The sequence below is a fragment of the Poecilia reticulata genome, chromosome 6 (genome assembly GCF_904066995.2).
Source record: "Poecilia reticulata chromosome 6, P_reticulata-male-v2, whole genome shotgun sequence".
NCBI lineage: Eukaryota > Metazoa > Chordata > Actinopteri > Cyprinodontiformes > Poeciliidae > Poecilia > Poecilia reticulata.
The window spans coordinates 31,859,786-31,877,558 of NC_088835.1; the positions used below are offsets into that span (position 1 = coordinate 31,859,786).

General features: G+C 44.5%; 1 protein-coding gene and 1 long non-coding RNA gene across 2 annotated transcripts in view; one reads left to right on the forward strand and one right to left on the reverse strand.

Annotated features, from left to right (window-relative positions):
* The first annotated feature begins 1,478 nt into the window (after positions 1-1,478).
* On the forward strand, positions 1,479-16,824 carry LOC145552054 (uncharacterized). Its single transcript, XR_014088000.1, has 3 exons — positions 1,479-2,018; positions 4,076-4,361; positions 15,053-16,824. It is a non-coding gene; the product is annotated as an uncharacterized LOC145552054 (long non-coding RNA).
* The window catches only part of cdh13 (cadherin 13, H-cadherin (heart)), a 279,377-nt gene continuing 268,345 nt past the window's right edge, over positions 6,742-17,773 (reverse strand). Inside the window, exon 15 of the mRNA XM_081608422.1 lies at positions 6,742-8,000. Within this exon, the coding sequence (XP_081464548.1) occupies positions 7,993-8,000 (8 nt within the window). The 3' untranslated portion in view covers positions 6,742-7,992. The remainder of the gene's footprint in view (positions 8,001-17,773) is intronic.

Below are 17,773 nucleotides of genomic sequence, written 5' to 3' on the forward strand. Positions count from 1 at the left end.
AAAACCAACCGGAGAAATCCCAGAGCAGAATGTACATTATCCAGTTCAAAGTAAACAGATTTATTTCATATCACAGCAGCACTTATGAGTAGTAACTGCTCTACTTCTGCTGAACATGCTCAGTCTACGTAGTCTGCCATTTCTTTCTTCTCTCCGCTGCCTTCTTCACGTACCGACACAGGAGAAATGTGCGTCTAGTGCCCTCTACAGGACATTCTAAGAACTAACAAAACATAGACAGACCAGCACAGTTCATAGGTTTACATATGTCATACTTATCTCAAGTATAGTTTCTGTATAAAATCTTACCTTTTTCAAATTAACTAAATGCAGGGCAGGAATCTCCCCGCTGCCTTGAAAAACCGCCCTTTGAAGTTTTCCCAGGTTATGTCACGCGATCTTCATAATCTCGCTAGCATCTCGCGTGATCTCCTGATTTCGCTAGACCCTCCTCGGCGGGAGATCAGCCTAAATTGAATCACGTTATCTCAACTTGAATACATTTTTGTTGAATTTTATGTTTATCTGACATGATTTTTATCTCGTTTGACTCACCTCAATACATTTTTTACACAAGCATGGAATAAGCAGAAAATGGTGTAAATGGTAAAGACACGCTGATTAATTAATTGCAAGCTAACCAGAGGAAAATTTACTCATCTCATAACTACCGCAGGAGTTTTTCCGGCACGCAAAACGCTGATCTCGCGTGGCCTCGTGTGATTTCCCATGATCTCACGTGATCTCACGTGATCTCGCTCATCGTCTTCCGCACAAGATCATTCTGACTATAATGAATCATCATGTAATCTCAACATGATTAAATTTCATAAACGTTAAGTTGTTGAATTTCTTGTTCCAACATGATTTTATCACGTTTTCGTTTGAATATATTATATTATACATGATATTCTTTTGTCAATGTAACAACCGGCAAAGTTCTTTTTTTTAGTGTAATGGAAACATGATTATCTGGTTGTTTAGTCATTATTCCTGCTCCTCCTGTTTCAACATGATTTCAGTTTTTTACCTGATGTGATTTATATATATATATATATATATATATATATATATATATATATATATATATATATATATATATATATATAATTTTTTAATTTGACTGATTATTGAGTATTTTATTAACAAACCTGCTGCTGGTCATAGTTTAGAAATATTTCACCTCATATTTCTGAACATCTGGTGCCATAAATGAAATATAGATCACAATAAACATGCGTCTATATTTTATAGCAAATAATTGAGGTCTTTCTAAGTATTAATAAATTAATAAGTATTATAAATTCTTCACCAGAGCAAAAAGTTACTAACATTTAGATTTGAATGAAATATCATCAAATTGTGAAGCTATGATAAAGTTAAAAATGACTGTATCGTTATTATCATAACGTTTATTATTTTTCTATGAACATTAAAGTCAAAGTTGGAGAATCCATCGCTGCTCCTGAAAAGCTCCACAAGGATCTGACAGCAGTAGTTGAGTAATCCGGATTAAATCTGGACCGGATTAAATCGTTTATGACCGGATATGAACTGGATCTGGTACAATATAAATAAACTGGCTGCATTAAAACTAGATTCAATAAAACATGTGGAAATAAACGCTGTCATGACTGGGCTGCTCATATCAATATTTAATAAGAAAATGAGCTGAATGTTTTCAGAGCAGGAAGCCGGATCGGACCTGCAGGAATCCTTCCGCCCCGCAGCTGCAGGTCATTATGCTGAAACTGGAGCGGTTCCCATTCTGACCTCGCTGCTTTTGAATTTCCTGATTTGATTGAGGCGCCGCGACTCATTTCTAAATTTCTGCAGAGCGTCGGCTGAATGTCCTCGGCGGGAACCGGACCCAGCAGGTTCTGATTGAACCGGAGCAGAGAGCAGGAGGCGGCGACCCAATCACCGACAGAACCGACTCAGAGCCTGACCCGGTCCGGGTCGTTCATCCAGAAACAACGGTGGCCGAGCCGGCCCACAGAGGACCGAGCGATTTAAAGGTAATTACAAAAATCAACTCCACTTGAACAGGTTTTATTTAGTTTTTTAAATATTATAAATATGTAAAAATTAGTTTGTTTTTTTCATAAAAGTTACATATGCAGCTTGAACTATTGTTTCTTTTGGACCAATATGGTTTAATATTCCTGTGGAGCTTTGGGAATGCAGTTCAACATTCCCAACAGGAATCAATTCAATGCTGGAAGGTGAGTTTTGGTTGTTTCAGATGTTTAGGAAACGAGAAGCCGGCGCCGTTCTGCTGCACTGTAAAACTAGATTCAATAAAACATGTTAAACAATATATAAAACAATAAAACATTCACAGTCAATAGTCTATAAATTATCACATAAATTTACCTTTAATGCCTTCAATGACCAACATCCATGAGCTGCATCAGAGTAAATCTTCCTGTCGGGGGCCAGGGGTCCGGAGGGACCCGGGGTCCGGTGGGCCAGGGGGACCAGTGGGCCAGGGGAACCGAGGGGGGATTGGGGTCCAGTGGGCCCGGGGTTCGGTGGACTGAGGGGACCGAGGGGCCCGGGATCCGGAGGGGGCTGGGGTCCGGTGGGCCCGGGGAACCGAGGGGCTGAGGGGACAGAGGGGCCCGGGGTCCGGTGGGCCAGGGGGACCAGTGGGCCAGGGGAACTGAGGAGACCGGGGTCAGCAGGGGGCTGGGGTCCGGTGGGCCCAGGGAACCGAGGGGCTGAGCGGACAGAGGAGCCCGGGGACCGGAGGGGGCCAGGGGGACCAGTGGGCCAGGGGAACCGAGGGGGGACAGGGGTCCGGAGTGGCCCGGGGTTCGGTGGACTGAGGGGACCAAGGGGCCCGGGATCCGGAGGGGGCTGGGGTCCGGTGGGCCCGGGGAACCGAGGGGCTGAGCGGACAGAGGGGCCCGGGGTCCGGTGGGCCAGGGGGACCGAGGGGCTGAGGGGACAGAGGAGCCCGGGGTCCGGAGGGGGCCAGGGGGACCAGTGGGCCAGGGGAACTGAGGAGACCGGGGTCAGCAGGGGGCTGGGGTCCGATGGGCCCAGGGAACCGAGGGGCTGAGCGGACAGAGGGGCCCGGGGTCTGGTGGGCCAGGGGGACCGAGGGCCCCAGAGGGCTCAGGGAGACACAACGGGTCCAGCTGGTCCTCCACGGAGCCCTGAGTCCCGTCTCTGCTGCTGACTTTGGTTGAGGCAGTTTAATCCAATGCTGAGTGAAACGCTGTGAAGGCTGGAGCATCGCGGACGTTTGAGGCATAAACAGAACAATCCTCCATATTCAGCGCAGCATTTCTCATATCCTGTGGTAAAAACCTGCAGAGGTTCAGCTGTAAAACACAAAGTTCTGCCTGCCTGCAGGTTATCTTGTTTCATGAGTTTGTTGACTGAAAAACCATCAGCGGGTCAAAGTTCATGAACTGACATGCAGATTTCAGAAATCAGTTTGGTTGGTTTGAAAAGGCAGGAATTGATCCTGTATAGGAATTTAAAGTCTGTAAATCTGCCGTGTTTTTATGGAGACATAGTTCTTTTATCGATGTCAGAGCAGGAAATATTCAGAAGCCAACAGCAAACCTTCAGCTTCCAGCACCAAAACAAAAACAGCCAAATGAAATCTCCAAACGCAGAACGGCATAGTCAAAGTATTAAAGTCCACATGGTTCAGGAAGCTGCTTTCTACTTCAGTTTATAATTAGATTAAATACGCAGAGCAACAAAAACAGTTTTTATTCTTCTTATCTTAACTTCTTCCAACCGGCTGCAGCGGAAACTATTTTCATGCTGATGAATCTTTTCCTTTTAGCATTTATGTAAAGCAGCATAATCATAAATCTCTGGGGGCAACGAAGAATAAAGAGATGAAAATATTAGATATAAATCAGCAAAACTATCTTTTGGTCTTTTGTATCAATAACTGCATGAATCAACCGAACCTCTGGCTCTAAACCTACATGTTTATGTTCTTAAAACAGGAAATTAAACATGTTGGGTCATTTATTCTAAGTTTATACTTTTTTATGAGAATTTGTGGTTTTTCTCCTGAACCTTTTTGTTTTTTCTGATATTTCAGAGATTTTTCTTTCAGGCTGGAGGGGCGAGTTTCCATCACCCTAATCTTTAGATTCTCAGATCTGGACTCAAAGTTCATCCAGCCAGAAAGAGCAAAACCAAATATTACTGAAGAAACTTTAAAGTTAAGAAGGTTTTCTAACAGCTGCAGCTGGAAGCCGTCCATCAGCGGCGCTGCAGTCGGGTCGGCCTGCAGCCGTTCGTCACCGTGACCCCAGTGACCCCCGACAGGATGGAGCGGCAGAGAAATGGAGGAATAAATATTGAGGAAAGGATCAGAACTGCAGGTAAACATTTGATGAAATCAGATCAGATGAGAATCATTTGCTCCCAGATTCACTGCAGCTACATGAAACAGACATAAATCTTATTACTGCTGGCCTGAAATATGCAGATCTGCCAGAATACTGAGTGAAATATTAGCCTTCATGTTGGGGATGAATGGGACAGAAACGCCTGCAGGTCTCCTTCCTCTCACTTTCGATTTCTAGTGAACATAATAAGTCAGATGTAGCTGCAGATGCTCAACCTGCAGTTATTAAATAAACTAAACCTGCAGATTAAAGATCTGCAGATGAAACTGCATTGATTCTGAGGTTAAAGGTCAGAATCCTTTACATGGATCCAATCTGAACATGAACTAACCACAGCTTCACACACATTCATTTTAATCTGAAATAACAACAGTAACTAATGCAGGAAAACCAAAAGTGTTTCTGAAAACATACTGAAGTTAGAGATGTCCTTCGTTTTTGTGTTTATTGATCTTTTTATTAGCTTTTTGAACTGATGTCAAATTGTTGTTTTGCTCAACACAAGCAGACGCTCCGAACGCCGGAGGGAAAAACGGCGACAGGAAAAGACGCCTGAGGGCAGCAGGTGGTTCAGCGATAACTGAACAGTTTTCAAAAATCTTTTTTCTGTTCAGTGTTTATTACAGTCAAAGTATCACAATATTCTGAACTTTTCAAATTCTGCATCTAAAAATGATCCAAAGTATGAAAAAGCTAAAACTACGATAATAAATAATAAAAGCTAAACAATATTTAACTAATAGTAACTAATCAAAACTAGCAAACCAGTTCTAAAGGCGGATTAACTGAATCAGATAAAAACCGTCAGTGATTGTAACCCTGGTTAGCGGCGATGCTAACGCCACCATCAGTCCCTGGTTAGCGGCGATGCTAACGCCACCATCAGTCCCTGGTTAGCGGCTATGCTAACGCCACCATCAGTCTCTAGTTAGCGGCAATGCTAACGCCACCATCAGTCTTTGGTTAGCGGCGATGCTAACGCCACCATCAGTCTTTGGTTAGCGGCGATGCTAACGCCACCATCAGTCTTTGGTTAGCGGCGATGCTAACGCCACCATCAGTCTTTGGTTAGCGGCGATGCTAACGCCAACATCGGTCCCTGGTTAGCGGCGATGCTAACGCCATCATCAGTCCCTGGTTAGCGGCGATGCTAACGCCATCATCAGTCCCTGGTTAGCGGTGATGCTAACGCCATCATCAGTCCCTGGTTAGCGGCTATGCTAACGCCATCATCAGTCCCTGGTTAGCGGCTATGCTAACGCCATCATCAGTCCCTGGTTAGCGGCGATGCTAACGCCACCATCAGTCCCTGGTTAGCGGCGATGCTAACGCCATCATCAGTCCCTGGTTAGCGGCGATGCTAACGCCATCATCAGTCCCTGGTTAGCGGCTATGCTAACGCCACCATCAGTCCCTGGTTAGCGGCGATGCTAACGCCACCATCAGTCCCTGGTTAGCGGCTATGCTAACGCCATCATCAGTCCCTGGTTAGCGGCTATGCTAACGCCATCATCAGTCCCTGGTTAGCGGCGATGCTAACGCCATCATCAGTCCGCTGAGAGTTGGAGACGAGAAACTTCCTGGTTCTGCTCCAACATTTTGATTCTGAATCGGAGTAAAAATCTCTGTTCACCTTTAGTCTCAGTTTAGACGTAATCTCTTCTGAATGAGAGGGAAAGTGATAAAGAGCTAAACCAGAACCGCTCCAGAGGTTCTGGTCCAAACTCCCAGGACAGCATCAAACATCCATGACCTGAACCTGAACTTTATTCATGGCTCCAAAAAACAGAAAAATATTCATTCATTGTTAATATTCATCAGTATTTAAAAATAAAAACTTTCTTTTTGCTTCTGGAGCTCTTCCTGCTCAGCTTCACTCCTTTCATATTCAAAAAATGGAAAATGATTTTATCTGTATGCAAATTTCTGGAACTCCGTCTGAAGCCTTCAGTTTTATGTCCTGGTTCTTCATCACCGACTCGGTGAAAAGTTAAAATCTTACCTTCTCTTCCACCTGCTTGGCTCCATTTTGCTCATGAATTTAACTGCAGAATTTCCTTTGATTCTCTTCAAAAGTTCTTTAAATGAATGACAACAATAGATTCTTAAATCTTTTGTGGAATCTATTTTTTTTCAAAAAAACATTTTTTCTTGCAGGATTAATTCTGTCGTTTGGAAACTCGTCAGCTTTATGGTTTATTATATAAAATCTTTTTTAATAATCAGAAATGTTTGCAGCTGGATGCGCTCGGCCTCTGAGCAACCAGAAAACAAAGATATGCACAAAATACAGGAGAGCAAAGATTAGGAGCTTATAACTCATCAGAATGAACACATGACCTGAAGCATCATGGGAACTTTCAGTAACGGCTTTATTAAATTAGTGCAAAAGACAGACAGAACTCATTCAAGATGTCCTTTTTTTGTTTAAGTTGGTCTGCAGACGAACGCTTCTCCGATGAGCGCGAAGACAAAAAGGAAAACGATCCACCAGAGTCTTTGTTTTTCTTCTTCTGACTGGAAATGAGAGGCGGGAGAACGAACCGAACCCAAACACGGCTGCAGTCGAGCAAACTTCACTCCTGATTGTGCAAAATGAACCACGCTTGAAAAAGGAAAACAATCTGAAACCAAAGATGTTACAGTAAAATAGTGAACACAACAACAGCCTCTAATTTCACAGAAAAGATGGTTTCCTCTTTTAAAACAGACTGAAACTACATAAGTTAATCAATACTGTATATTTATACAATGGTAAAAAATAAAAATATTTATATAATAGTACTTTTTTCAGGTTTACACCATTACTGTGAAGATTTACTGTTTTCCACTCCATGATAACTAATGAGATCAGAACAGAAGCAAACTGAGGAAACGACTCCAGAGTCTCTTATTTTGAAGGCTTATGGCTACAACCTCGTCCTAAAAAAAGCCACAACCACCAACAGACTGCAGACAAAGAAAGACGTTCAGTCCTCCGAGACGGAAACAAGATCAAACGATCAAACAGGTTCTGACGAGAAGATAAAGAAACACGTTAACACCGCCGCTGCCCGCAGAGTTCACTGGGCCGGCGGCGGCACGCAGGTCAACGGACGGATGGGAGACGCTAACACAGCCAGGCAGTCTTCATGGGGGGGGGGCAGGTAAAAGAGGTAGCCATGACGACGGGGAGAGGAGGTTTCCGCTTCATTAGGAGTTGATCTGCTTTTTTCTCTCCATCAGTATTAATGTTCCTTCAGGATGTGGCGCGATGCTAACAATGCTAACACCGCTACATTCCTAGCTCTGCAACGGGTGGGGGAGGGGGCAGGTTGGGACAGAAATCAATGATCAGTGATGGATGGAGAGAGAGGGAAAATAAAGAGTAGGAACGCAAGATCAGAGAGGTGAAGATGGAGAGGGCCAGCAGGAAACAGGAAGTGATTTAAAAACAAAGATGGCTGACAGGCGGCGTCCCAGGTAGAAAGTTCTGGGTTTGCTTGTTGGATTTCATCGAGGTGAGAAGATTTCTTCTTCTCCTCCTCCTAATCCCGGGCGCGTGGGGAGATTCGTCGTTGCTTCTCAGTGGTGCGAAAAGGACAGTGAGAGGTTTCAGCAGGACTTACAGGCCTGGAGGGGGGTCAGGGGTCAGGGCGGGGGTGGGAGGAGACGAGAAAACAAGAAGAACAAGAGTGAGTACCATGGAGAAGAGCCCAGTTCACCTGGATCAGTTCACGACTTTCCCCGGTGCTGATGAGGTTCTGTTGAGCAGCTAAGAGCTGTCAGTATCTAACCTGCAGTCAGACGGATCTCAGTTTGGAGAATCAGAAATTCACCTGTCAGACCGAACAGGTGAGAAAGAAATCAATAATCAATGCTGCCGACGCAAACAACTTCAGTGAAACTTCACTTCCGGGTCTGGAGGTTCTGCTGCGATGCTTGTGGGCATTACATCAGAACTTCCCGCAGAGCCACAGGGTGACTGGCTGTGTGGGCAGAGTAGTTGACCTGTGATCGGAAGGTTGCAGGTTCGATTCCAGCTTCCTCCTGCTAACTGCCTACCGATCTGCGCAGCGTTTGTGAGGGTGAATGGGTGAATGGGTGAATGTGACTCTAGTGTAAAGCGCCTTGAGTTGTCAAAATGACTGAAAAACTCTATTTAAGTTCATTTGTGTGTCTATTTAAAACTTACAAGACACACGCAGGTGGTGGAGCAGCGTTGAGCATCACTATCAAACAAACATGGCCGACTGAAACACATGGCCAAGATGATCCAACATGTTGAAAACCGGTCCTGATGACCCGATTGGACCCGATCACTCTGAGCACACGGCAGGAAAATCTGATTATCTTCAGATCCAGGCAGATAACTGAGAAACATTAAAATCATGTGAACTGAGCACTCGCTATGTTTCCATGGTAACCAGTTTTAAACCGCAGCAGCTTCTCCAAACTCAGGTGAAACACTGAGTTCTCGGAGGTAATCCACATAACCCCCAAACTGCAGCAGTTTGTCTCCACCTCACTGAAACCTGCAGCAGGTGGGTGAAAATGTGACGCTGCAGGTAAATTCACAGCATGAAAAGGGATTTCACTGATCCAGACGTCTGATTGGCTGGATGACAGCACTGACCTTCCAATCCGTTTGCTCTTCGGTCTCTTCATGAGCCCAGTTGGAGGAGGAGCGGCCGTTTCACGCTCAGGTCTGAAGGCTCTTCACCTCACCGCAGCTGGTTCACAGGCCGGTTTCGGCTAAAAGCTTCACAACTTATGATTGGAATAGGCCGATTTCAGTTTGGAGGATTAAACTCACTGTCTGAAAAGGTTATTTGTTCAGTTTTTATGTAAAGTTTTTTACTCATGTGATGCATAAGAGTGTGTGTGTGTGTGTGTGGATTTGTGTGTTTGTGTGTGTTTCCATGTGTGTGTGTATTTCTCTGTGTGTTTCTGTGTGTGTGTGTGCGTATTTGTGTGTGTTTCTATGTGTGTGTGGATTTCTGTGTTTCTGTGTGTGTGTTCCCATGTGTGTGTGGATTTCTGTGTGTGTTTCTATGTGTGTTTCTGTGTGTGTGTGTTTCTATGTGTGTGTGTATTTCGGGGTGTATTTGTGTGTGTGTTTCTATATGTGTGTGTGTTTGTGTGCTTCTGTGTGTGTTTCTATGTGTGTGTGTATTTCTGTGTGTGTGTTTCTATGTGTGTGTGTATTTCGGGGTGTATTTGTGTGTGTTTCTATATGTGTGTGTGTTTCGGGGTGTATTTGTGTGTGTGTTTCTATATGTGTGTGTGTTTGTGTGGATTTCTGTGTGTTTCTGTGTGTGTGGATTTGTGTGCTTCTGTGTGTGTTTCTATGTGTGTGTGTGTATTTATGTGTGTTTGTATTTCTGTATTTCTGTGTGTGTGTTTCTATGTGTGTATTTCTGTGTCTGTTTCTGTGTGTGTATTTCTATGTGTGTATTTCTGTGTGTGGATGAAACTGAAAGGATTTCCAGGTTCTTCATGTAAATTTCTTCTCTGCTATCAGAGAAATATGCTAATGAGTAAATTTAAAGGTAAAGTATTAGCTGATAAATGTCTTGTGTTTAATGTTCCCGGTCGTCTCCAGGTAATAGATCACATTTTAAATGAATTTATCTCCAGGTGTTGCATCTAAATCAGTTTTTTAAAAAGTGGAAGGGAAAACGCTGGTGAATCAAATTCGCTCTGGTTTCCCTTTCAAACAGCGTCTGATGTTAAAATCTAACATTTAAATGAAGAAACTTTTCTTTATCTCATCCATGTCCTACTGAGAAACCCAACAGAGTTTCATTTCCACCATTTATAACTAGAATAATGTTACAGCCCCGTCCTGTGAGCCACAACTCCAGCAGACACTGGAACCAGGCGGCCGAAGCGAAACGGCTCAGAACCGACCGTTTTTATTTTACAGCCGTTTTTCCTTCAGGTTCCCATCTCAGCTCTCTGAGGAAACTCACAGTATCGGCTTTTCCCCGGCGGGATCGCTGCACCTCACAGGAAGAGCTGGAGAGAACAGAGGCAACGCTTCCTCTGGATGGAAACTGAAACTCCTGACATGAAAACGGGAATCGATTCAGAGCAGCTTCAGCTTCGACAGGATTCACAGGAACAGAGGAGATGAGGAGGAGGAGGAAGAGGAAGAGGAGGAAGAGGAGGAGGAGGAAGAAGAAGAAGGAGGAAGAGGAGGAGGAGGAAGAAGAAGGAGGAAGAGGAGGAGTTCATCACTTCCTCAGACGGGCAACGAACGATTCTCTTCATTAAAGCAGCAGAATCAACTTGTTGCCGACTGAATCAACCCGACAGATGAGATTGTGACTGACAGCGCTAAGCCCCGCCTCCTGGCTCTGATTGGTTGTTTCTAGTTGGCGCAGAGAGGAGCTCAATCCAACATGTAAAAAAGTATTTAGGATAAAAGTTATACTGCAGCTTTACGGGTTAGAGTGAAGAGCGTAGATCATCAGTAAATAGAGAGCAGCTCCTCTTCATCACCACAGACCGCTACAGCGATGACATCACTGCAGACGATCACTTAGCAACATTTCTACAAATTTTGACATTTCTGTGTAAATTTGTAGAATATTTTGCCTAAACTGTTTCAGTGCTGCCCTCTATGGGCTGAGGTGTGGCTACTGCAGTTTAATTGTCCTACTGGTTAGTTTAAAGCCATGTCACTCAGACGCCCCCTGGTGGCGAGTCGGGAACAGCAAGTTGCTCAGTTGTTGCAGTGTGATTGCAACAACTCATAAAAATCTCCAACACCAGGAAAAAAGGTGCTGGATTCGTCGCTAGCTGCTGTTATTTGTGAAAAATGTGCTAAACGTAGCAACAAAGTCGCTAAGTTGACAAGCAGCCATCAGGTTCTTCACTGAAGGTAAAAACCAAACACTCATGGCTTTAGCTCGGCTCTCTTCAGGTAAAAATGGCGGCTTAGCGCCTGAAATGTGAAGCGGCAGGAAATCTGGACGCTGGAACAGAAAACGTTTCTGCGAGGCGAAAACAGGCGCTGCGGCAGGAAGGCCAATCAGGAGCCTGAAGCTGAATCTAATGAGCCAATCAGCGGGTCGCAGCGTAACAATGAAGGAGTTCCAGGTGATGGAAGACGGAGCCGGTTCTGTTCAGACATCCAGCAGAATCATGAAGTCCCAGCTCGCTGCTTTCAGCTGAGCGAAACGCAGAGTTTTAATTTCTAATGACGGGAAACAGAACTGACCCGACGTCTTGGACCCGCCTCACTGACGCTGACCCCCGTTTCATAATGTGTAGGACCAGAACCAGAACCGGGCTCATTACCAACGGCCGTCTGGACCGACTGCAGGTTTGTGAAGATGGAGCCGAGACACAAATGGACTTTTTTTCTTTTTGATAAATCAATAAAATGTTAAAAATTTAAACTTTCACTGTAAATTTTTCTGGAAATAAGTGAATAATTTCAGAACCAGTGGACCTGAAAGGAGATCGGATCAGTACTGATCTGAACTGAAAAGAGTGCTGATCAGATCCGATCAATAATCGAATATTTTGTAGAACGGTGAAAGTTTCTGGTTCTGCTGGCTCAGGTGCGCTGGACCCATTTATGCATAAATCAGTTATTCATAACTGCAGCTTCGCCTCATGAATGCTGATGCAGGAAAGTTTGACTCGCAGCAGTTTTTATTTACTGAGCTGTTTGGTTGAGTTACTGCAGCAGGAAGCGACCTGATGCTCAGGTTCCCGTAACCATGGCAACCGAGCATCGAGCCGCGTCTCCTCCTCCATCCCCTCATCGTGTCGCAGATAGATTTAGATGCTGATGCATTCACATGCAGTCATGGAAAAAAAAAAAGACTATAAACATGAAAAGTTCAGATGAACTTTGATTTTTTTCCAAAGTGAATTTTCTTCGGCTGCATTTTCTCACCTTTTAAATCGTCTCTGCGTTGCATTATTTTTAGACTTGTTATTCGGCGCGGCGCTAACGACGGTGAGCGCCTGCGTCATTAACGGAGAGCGACAGGAAGCTGCTGACAGCAGCAGGTGGCGAACCGCCAGCATGGAGCCGCTACACGCCGGAACCTGCAGCCGGAACCAAACGTGCTGCTCGAATTCATTTCATTAAAGATCCAAACAGCAGCAGCTTTCATGATTAAAAGCCAGTTTTGTTCTGTTAGAATAATAAAGTGCGTTGAAACTAAATTACGTTCAGAACATCGGAGTGAAAATCACGTCAGTATTTGTGGCTCTGCTCCCAGCAGCTGCATGTCATCATTTTGTTTAAACATATTTAACTTTATCCTCAAAATTCAGACTTTTTTTCTTTGAATCTCATAATTTTCACTTTAATGTCAGATTTTTTTACTTTGATTTCAGAATTTAACCATCTCAGAATTTTGTCTTTATTCCCAAAAATCTGAATTATTTCTTAGTATTTTGACTCTTATAATAACTTTGACTTTAATTTCAGAATTTTGAACACAATATAAAATAAACCTGAGTGAGTGATTTCATCCATAAATCTTTTCCACAACTGAAAACATGTCTGCATGAAATGATGACCTGCTGCAGTCCGGTCGCCTTGACGACGTTAATAAAACCACCAGGGAGACGAACAGCTGGAAGAGTCCAGACCTTGAATTTGAGGGTTAAACGTTGAATGAGGGCAATAGAGCAGGGGTGTCGAACTCCAGTCCTGAAGGGTCGCTGTCGCTGTCCTGCAGTGTTTAGATGTGCCACAGGTACAAAACACCTGAATCAAATGGCTTAATTACCTCCTCAGTTCTCCAGAGCCTTGCTAATGACCTAATTATTCTATTCAGGGGTGGTGCAGCAGAGGCACTTCTAAAAGTTGCAGGACGCCGGCCCTCGAGTTTGACACCCCTGCAATAGAGGAATATTTTCCAGGAGGCCGTAATAAATAAAAGTTAATTAATCCTGTGAGCTGAAGGTGAACGGCTGCGAGGTTTCAGGTCGGGTTTCCTCACTGAGGATCCATGCTCCATGCTCATCATGCTGGCTAACTGTCTCTCTGAGAAGAAGTCATACTTTCCCCGGAGTGAATAAGGCCTGAAACGTTCCCGTCTCTCTGACTGGGAGCGGATTACAGCGGAGCAGGAAAATGAAAGTGTCTGTCGGAGCAAAGCAGCGGATCAGGAAACGGCAGGATGGAGGAAAAGTTGAGGCATCTGGACTGGATGTCGTCTGTCGTGTTGAATGTTTTCATCCATTTTACTCTGAAAACACTGAAACACTGTTTAACTGCTAATCCTGAGACTCGATTTCTGACCCTGAGAAACCGAATGAGTTCCCGAGCAGCAGACTGAAGACCAGCTGCAGCTACACTGACCACTGGTTTATCTCCGGCTCTAACTGGGAACACTGGGAACATGCTGTCCACACCAGCAGCATCACTGGCTGAAGATGCTGGGGGATAATAAGTAATACTTCAGTCCGCAGACAGGGGGCACTGTGGTCTTCTGCATCAGTTTTCCGCCTGTCAAACGTTTAAACATGAACTGAATCGTTTCTGCAGAACTTGTGGAAACAGCTAAGAAAGAATTTACAGCCTTCAACATTTTCCTGATGTTCTGATGATCAATAACTGATCGGTGGTTCTGGAACGGGACCAGAACCGCTGATAGGTCCAGATCCGTCTCCTCAGGATATTTCCCAGAAGTCTTTGGGATCAGCAGGAAGTTTTCAGAGACGGTTCTGGATGGATGGACGGTTCTGGAAGCCGATCCAGACGGATGATGGTTTTGTTCCTGCTGCCAGGCAGGTTCTGATCTTCATCCTTCAGTAATCATGTTCCAAAACCTCGTGCCTGGAAACGGCGTGGTGACGTTTCCACCTGGAGCCAGGTCGGCGTTTCCGCCATGAAATCATCATTTTTATCTTTTCTTTGTTGGATTTTAGATTTTTCTGATGACCTGAAACATTTTAGCCTAAAAAACAAACTTTTCTCGTCATAAATAGTGACGCAAGGCGGAAACCCGTCTGGATGTTCTCCTCCATCGTTTCCTGAACTCTGACGGCTTGAAGCTCAGCAGCTAAAAATCCTCCAAATGAGAAACGAACATCTGCAGAGTGGAGACGATCAGGGATTAATTATTGATCCACCAATCAGTGACTTGGTGGCAAAACGTGATTAATAGATTTAGTTTGCATGCAGATGATAAATCAGATTTACACAGATGTTTTTTTTAAATGCAAAATGTTTATATTTGTTATTATGTTTCGGATCAATTACTGATTTTATTTCAGAAAATGTGTTTTAAGCTAACAATTAATGGGTTAATAAATTATCTGATGATTTCTTTAGTAATTGATTCATGATTAATCGGATCAATCGTTCCTTCATCGCTGAATATTTGTGGCTCTTTTTAAAAACATGAGCAGTAATATTAATGTTTAGTCACTTTTAACGTTTCTTTAAAATGACGCCCCACAATGAGATGATTGTGGAAACCTGGTTCATAATTAGTATTTAAAACGTATTTATTTTGACTTCCAGGTATGTTTCTGTCTGGTTTATTAGAAAGAAAAGCCGTTTTCGCCTCTGCTGCTGCGCTCACGTCACAGCAGGCGAACGGAAAACCAGAGTTCAATCTTCACACCTTCGTTGTGTCGTTTCTTTAACCAATCCTTCCCCTCTGGCTCCCTCCATTTCTCTTTGCCTCATCTCTCTGCTGCAGGGTCAGAGGTCAGCGGCGAGATAAGGGAATTGAAAGAGAAGCCTCTCTTACTCTCTGTCAGACTATCTGACTTTCCGCCGCACTGATCAGTTCTCCATCTGTCCCCCGGCAGCGCCGAGATGAGCTGGAGCCGGAGTCATCTCTCACTGCCTGCTGGCTGCGCGCGTGTGTGTGTTTCTGTGTGTGTGTGTGTTTCTCTGTGTGTGTGTTTCTGTGTGTGTGTGTTTCTGTGTGTGTGTGTTTCTCTGTGTGTGTGTGTTCCTCTGTGTGTGTGTGTGTTTCTCTGTGTGTGTGTTTGTTTCTCTGTGTGCGTGTTTCTGTGTGTACACACATACAATCCTGTGAGCTGATTGTGTGTGTGTTTGTGTGTGTGTGTGTGTGTGTGTGTGTAAATCTCCTGTGTCCAAATCGTAAGAACTGTTGCTCAGCAGTAACAATAACATTCCCAGAGGAGACTCACATTCCTGACATTTTGTAACCTCAGTTCTGCTGCTGGTCCTGCAGCGCCGGTCCGGTTCTGACCGACTCTCTCCAGAACGCAGCTGATGTGCAGAGCGGCAAACATCTGGAACAGCTGATCTAGAGTCAACCCGGCATGTCGGCCAATTACGGAGCTTCCTGGTTCCTCACCATGGCAACCGTGGATAACAAAGGGCGGAAGAGGAGCGTGATCCCACCAGACGCTCACGCCGGAACATTTTCTGGGTTCTTACTTTGCCGAGATGCTGGAGCAGCAGCACCTCCAGATCAAAATGAATCAAGAACACAAGTTAAAGTCATTAAATCTGATTTGCATCCAGTTTTTCCGACTGGCTGTCGCTCAGATGTATCGAGCTGCTTTGCTCCTTACTCTGCAGGATGAGCTGGAGACGTTTCAGATGGAAAAGAGCGAAGGATCCGTCCAGCAGGTGGAGGAAACAGAACTTCTGCAGCCATGAGGACGAACAGACTTAGTAATGATCAAATCATGAATAAAAAGGGCTGTAAAAGTTGATGAATTCAACGTGTTAATTTTAGATGAATTTCACAGATTTGATCATATTTAATAAAAAGTTTTTCCTGGAACTTTGTTTTTGCGTGTTTCTGGTGCGCCCGTTAATCTGACGCACAGCTACATCCGCTAACAGCAGCGATGGAGGCAAAGCCGCGTCTCATTTCTGATGATTTTATCTAAATATGTTTGATTAAACGTGAAGGTTTGCCCCAGCGGTCCAAAGCTGTCGGGGGTCATGGGATGGAAAGTTTGGGGATCCCAGACCTGAAAGATTAAAAAATGATTTTTCTTACTGACGCGACGCACAGCAGGAAACGAAGGATTGTTGGGAACAAGCTTCCTCCATGGATAAAAATAAAACAGCAGATATTACAGGCAGGAGGATCAGAAACAATCAGAGAGAAAAAACGTTCAGAACAACGAAAAAGGAAAAACGAGAGAAACGATTAGTCTGACGCTCTCTAGTCCATTAATCTGCTGAACAAAGACATGATTATAAGCACATCATGTCTAAAGGCTGGAGTGAAATACGTCTCTGGGTTCCCCCATCGTCCCTCACCGTCTCTGATCCTGCCTCAACACCTCCAGGCTGGACGCAGACAGGAGAGTCGAGAAGTGAATTTCACCAAACGGTCTGCGTTCTGCACCGAGACGATGAATTATTCATGCTGCTGCTTGGACTAATGAGATGTTTGGAGAGAACAAGGTCGACTTCTGGATGTCGTATAAGAATCAGAAACACAAACAAGAGTTTCTGTCTGAATCAGCTGTAGGGAGTTTAGAGCCAAACGCCGAACGTCAGCTCAGATCCCGACTCAGCATTCAGGAGGTCTGACCAGTTTACACGTCTGGTTCTCCAGACTGTTGGAGTGAGAGGAAAAAGCAGAGGATAGTGATCTACAGCTGGATTTTTATTATTAGCAGCTGCCAACGTGTCCAGATGTGCAGTAGCTTCATCCTGACAGCAGAACTCAAGACTCCAGAAGCTGCAACGCTTTCCAGGTCTGGAGGATCCACAGGAACCGTTTAGCTCTTCCACACGATGAGCTGAACCGTTTCTGATAGTTTCCAGTGTCTGCAGCCTGAACGGTTATCAGACTTTAATGTCACTGAAACGAGAAACGCATCAGATTCACGGGTCAGACGGTGAACCTGCAGGTTCAGCCTGCAGCTCAAACCAACATGTCTGCCGTTTATTCAGCAAAACCGTTAGTTTAAATTTCTACCAGGAATTTATTTTACAGAATGGTAAACATGAAAAGAACTGATTATTGATCAGTGTTATTTATCACATTATCAATAATCTGCACTTCATTGGAACCGAGTCAGAAACAAAGACTTCAGATGAACAAGAGCAACAAGCTGCAAGTGTGTGTGTGAGTGTGTGTGTGTGTGTGCATGAGTGTGTGTGTGTGTGTGTGTGAGTGTGTGTGTGTGCATGAGTGTGTGTGTGAGTGTGTGTGTGTGTGTGCATGAGTGTGTGTGTGTGTGTGCGTGAGTGTGTGTGTGAGTGTGTGTGTGTGTGTGTGTGTGCATGAGTGTGTGTGTGTGAGTGTGTGAGTGTGTGTGAGTGTGTGTGTGTGTGTGTGAGTGTGTGTGTGAGTGTGCGTGTGTGTGTGTGTGAGTGTGCATGAGTGTGTGTGTGTGTGTGTGTGTGTGTGTGTGTGTGCATGAGTGTGTGTGTGAGTGTGTGTGTGTGAGTGTGTGTGTGTGAGTGTGTGTGTTAA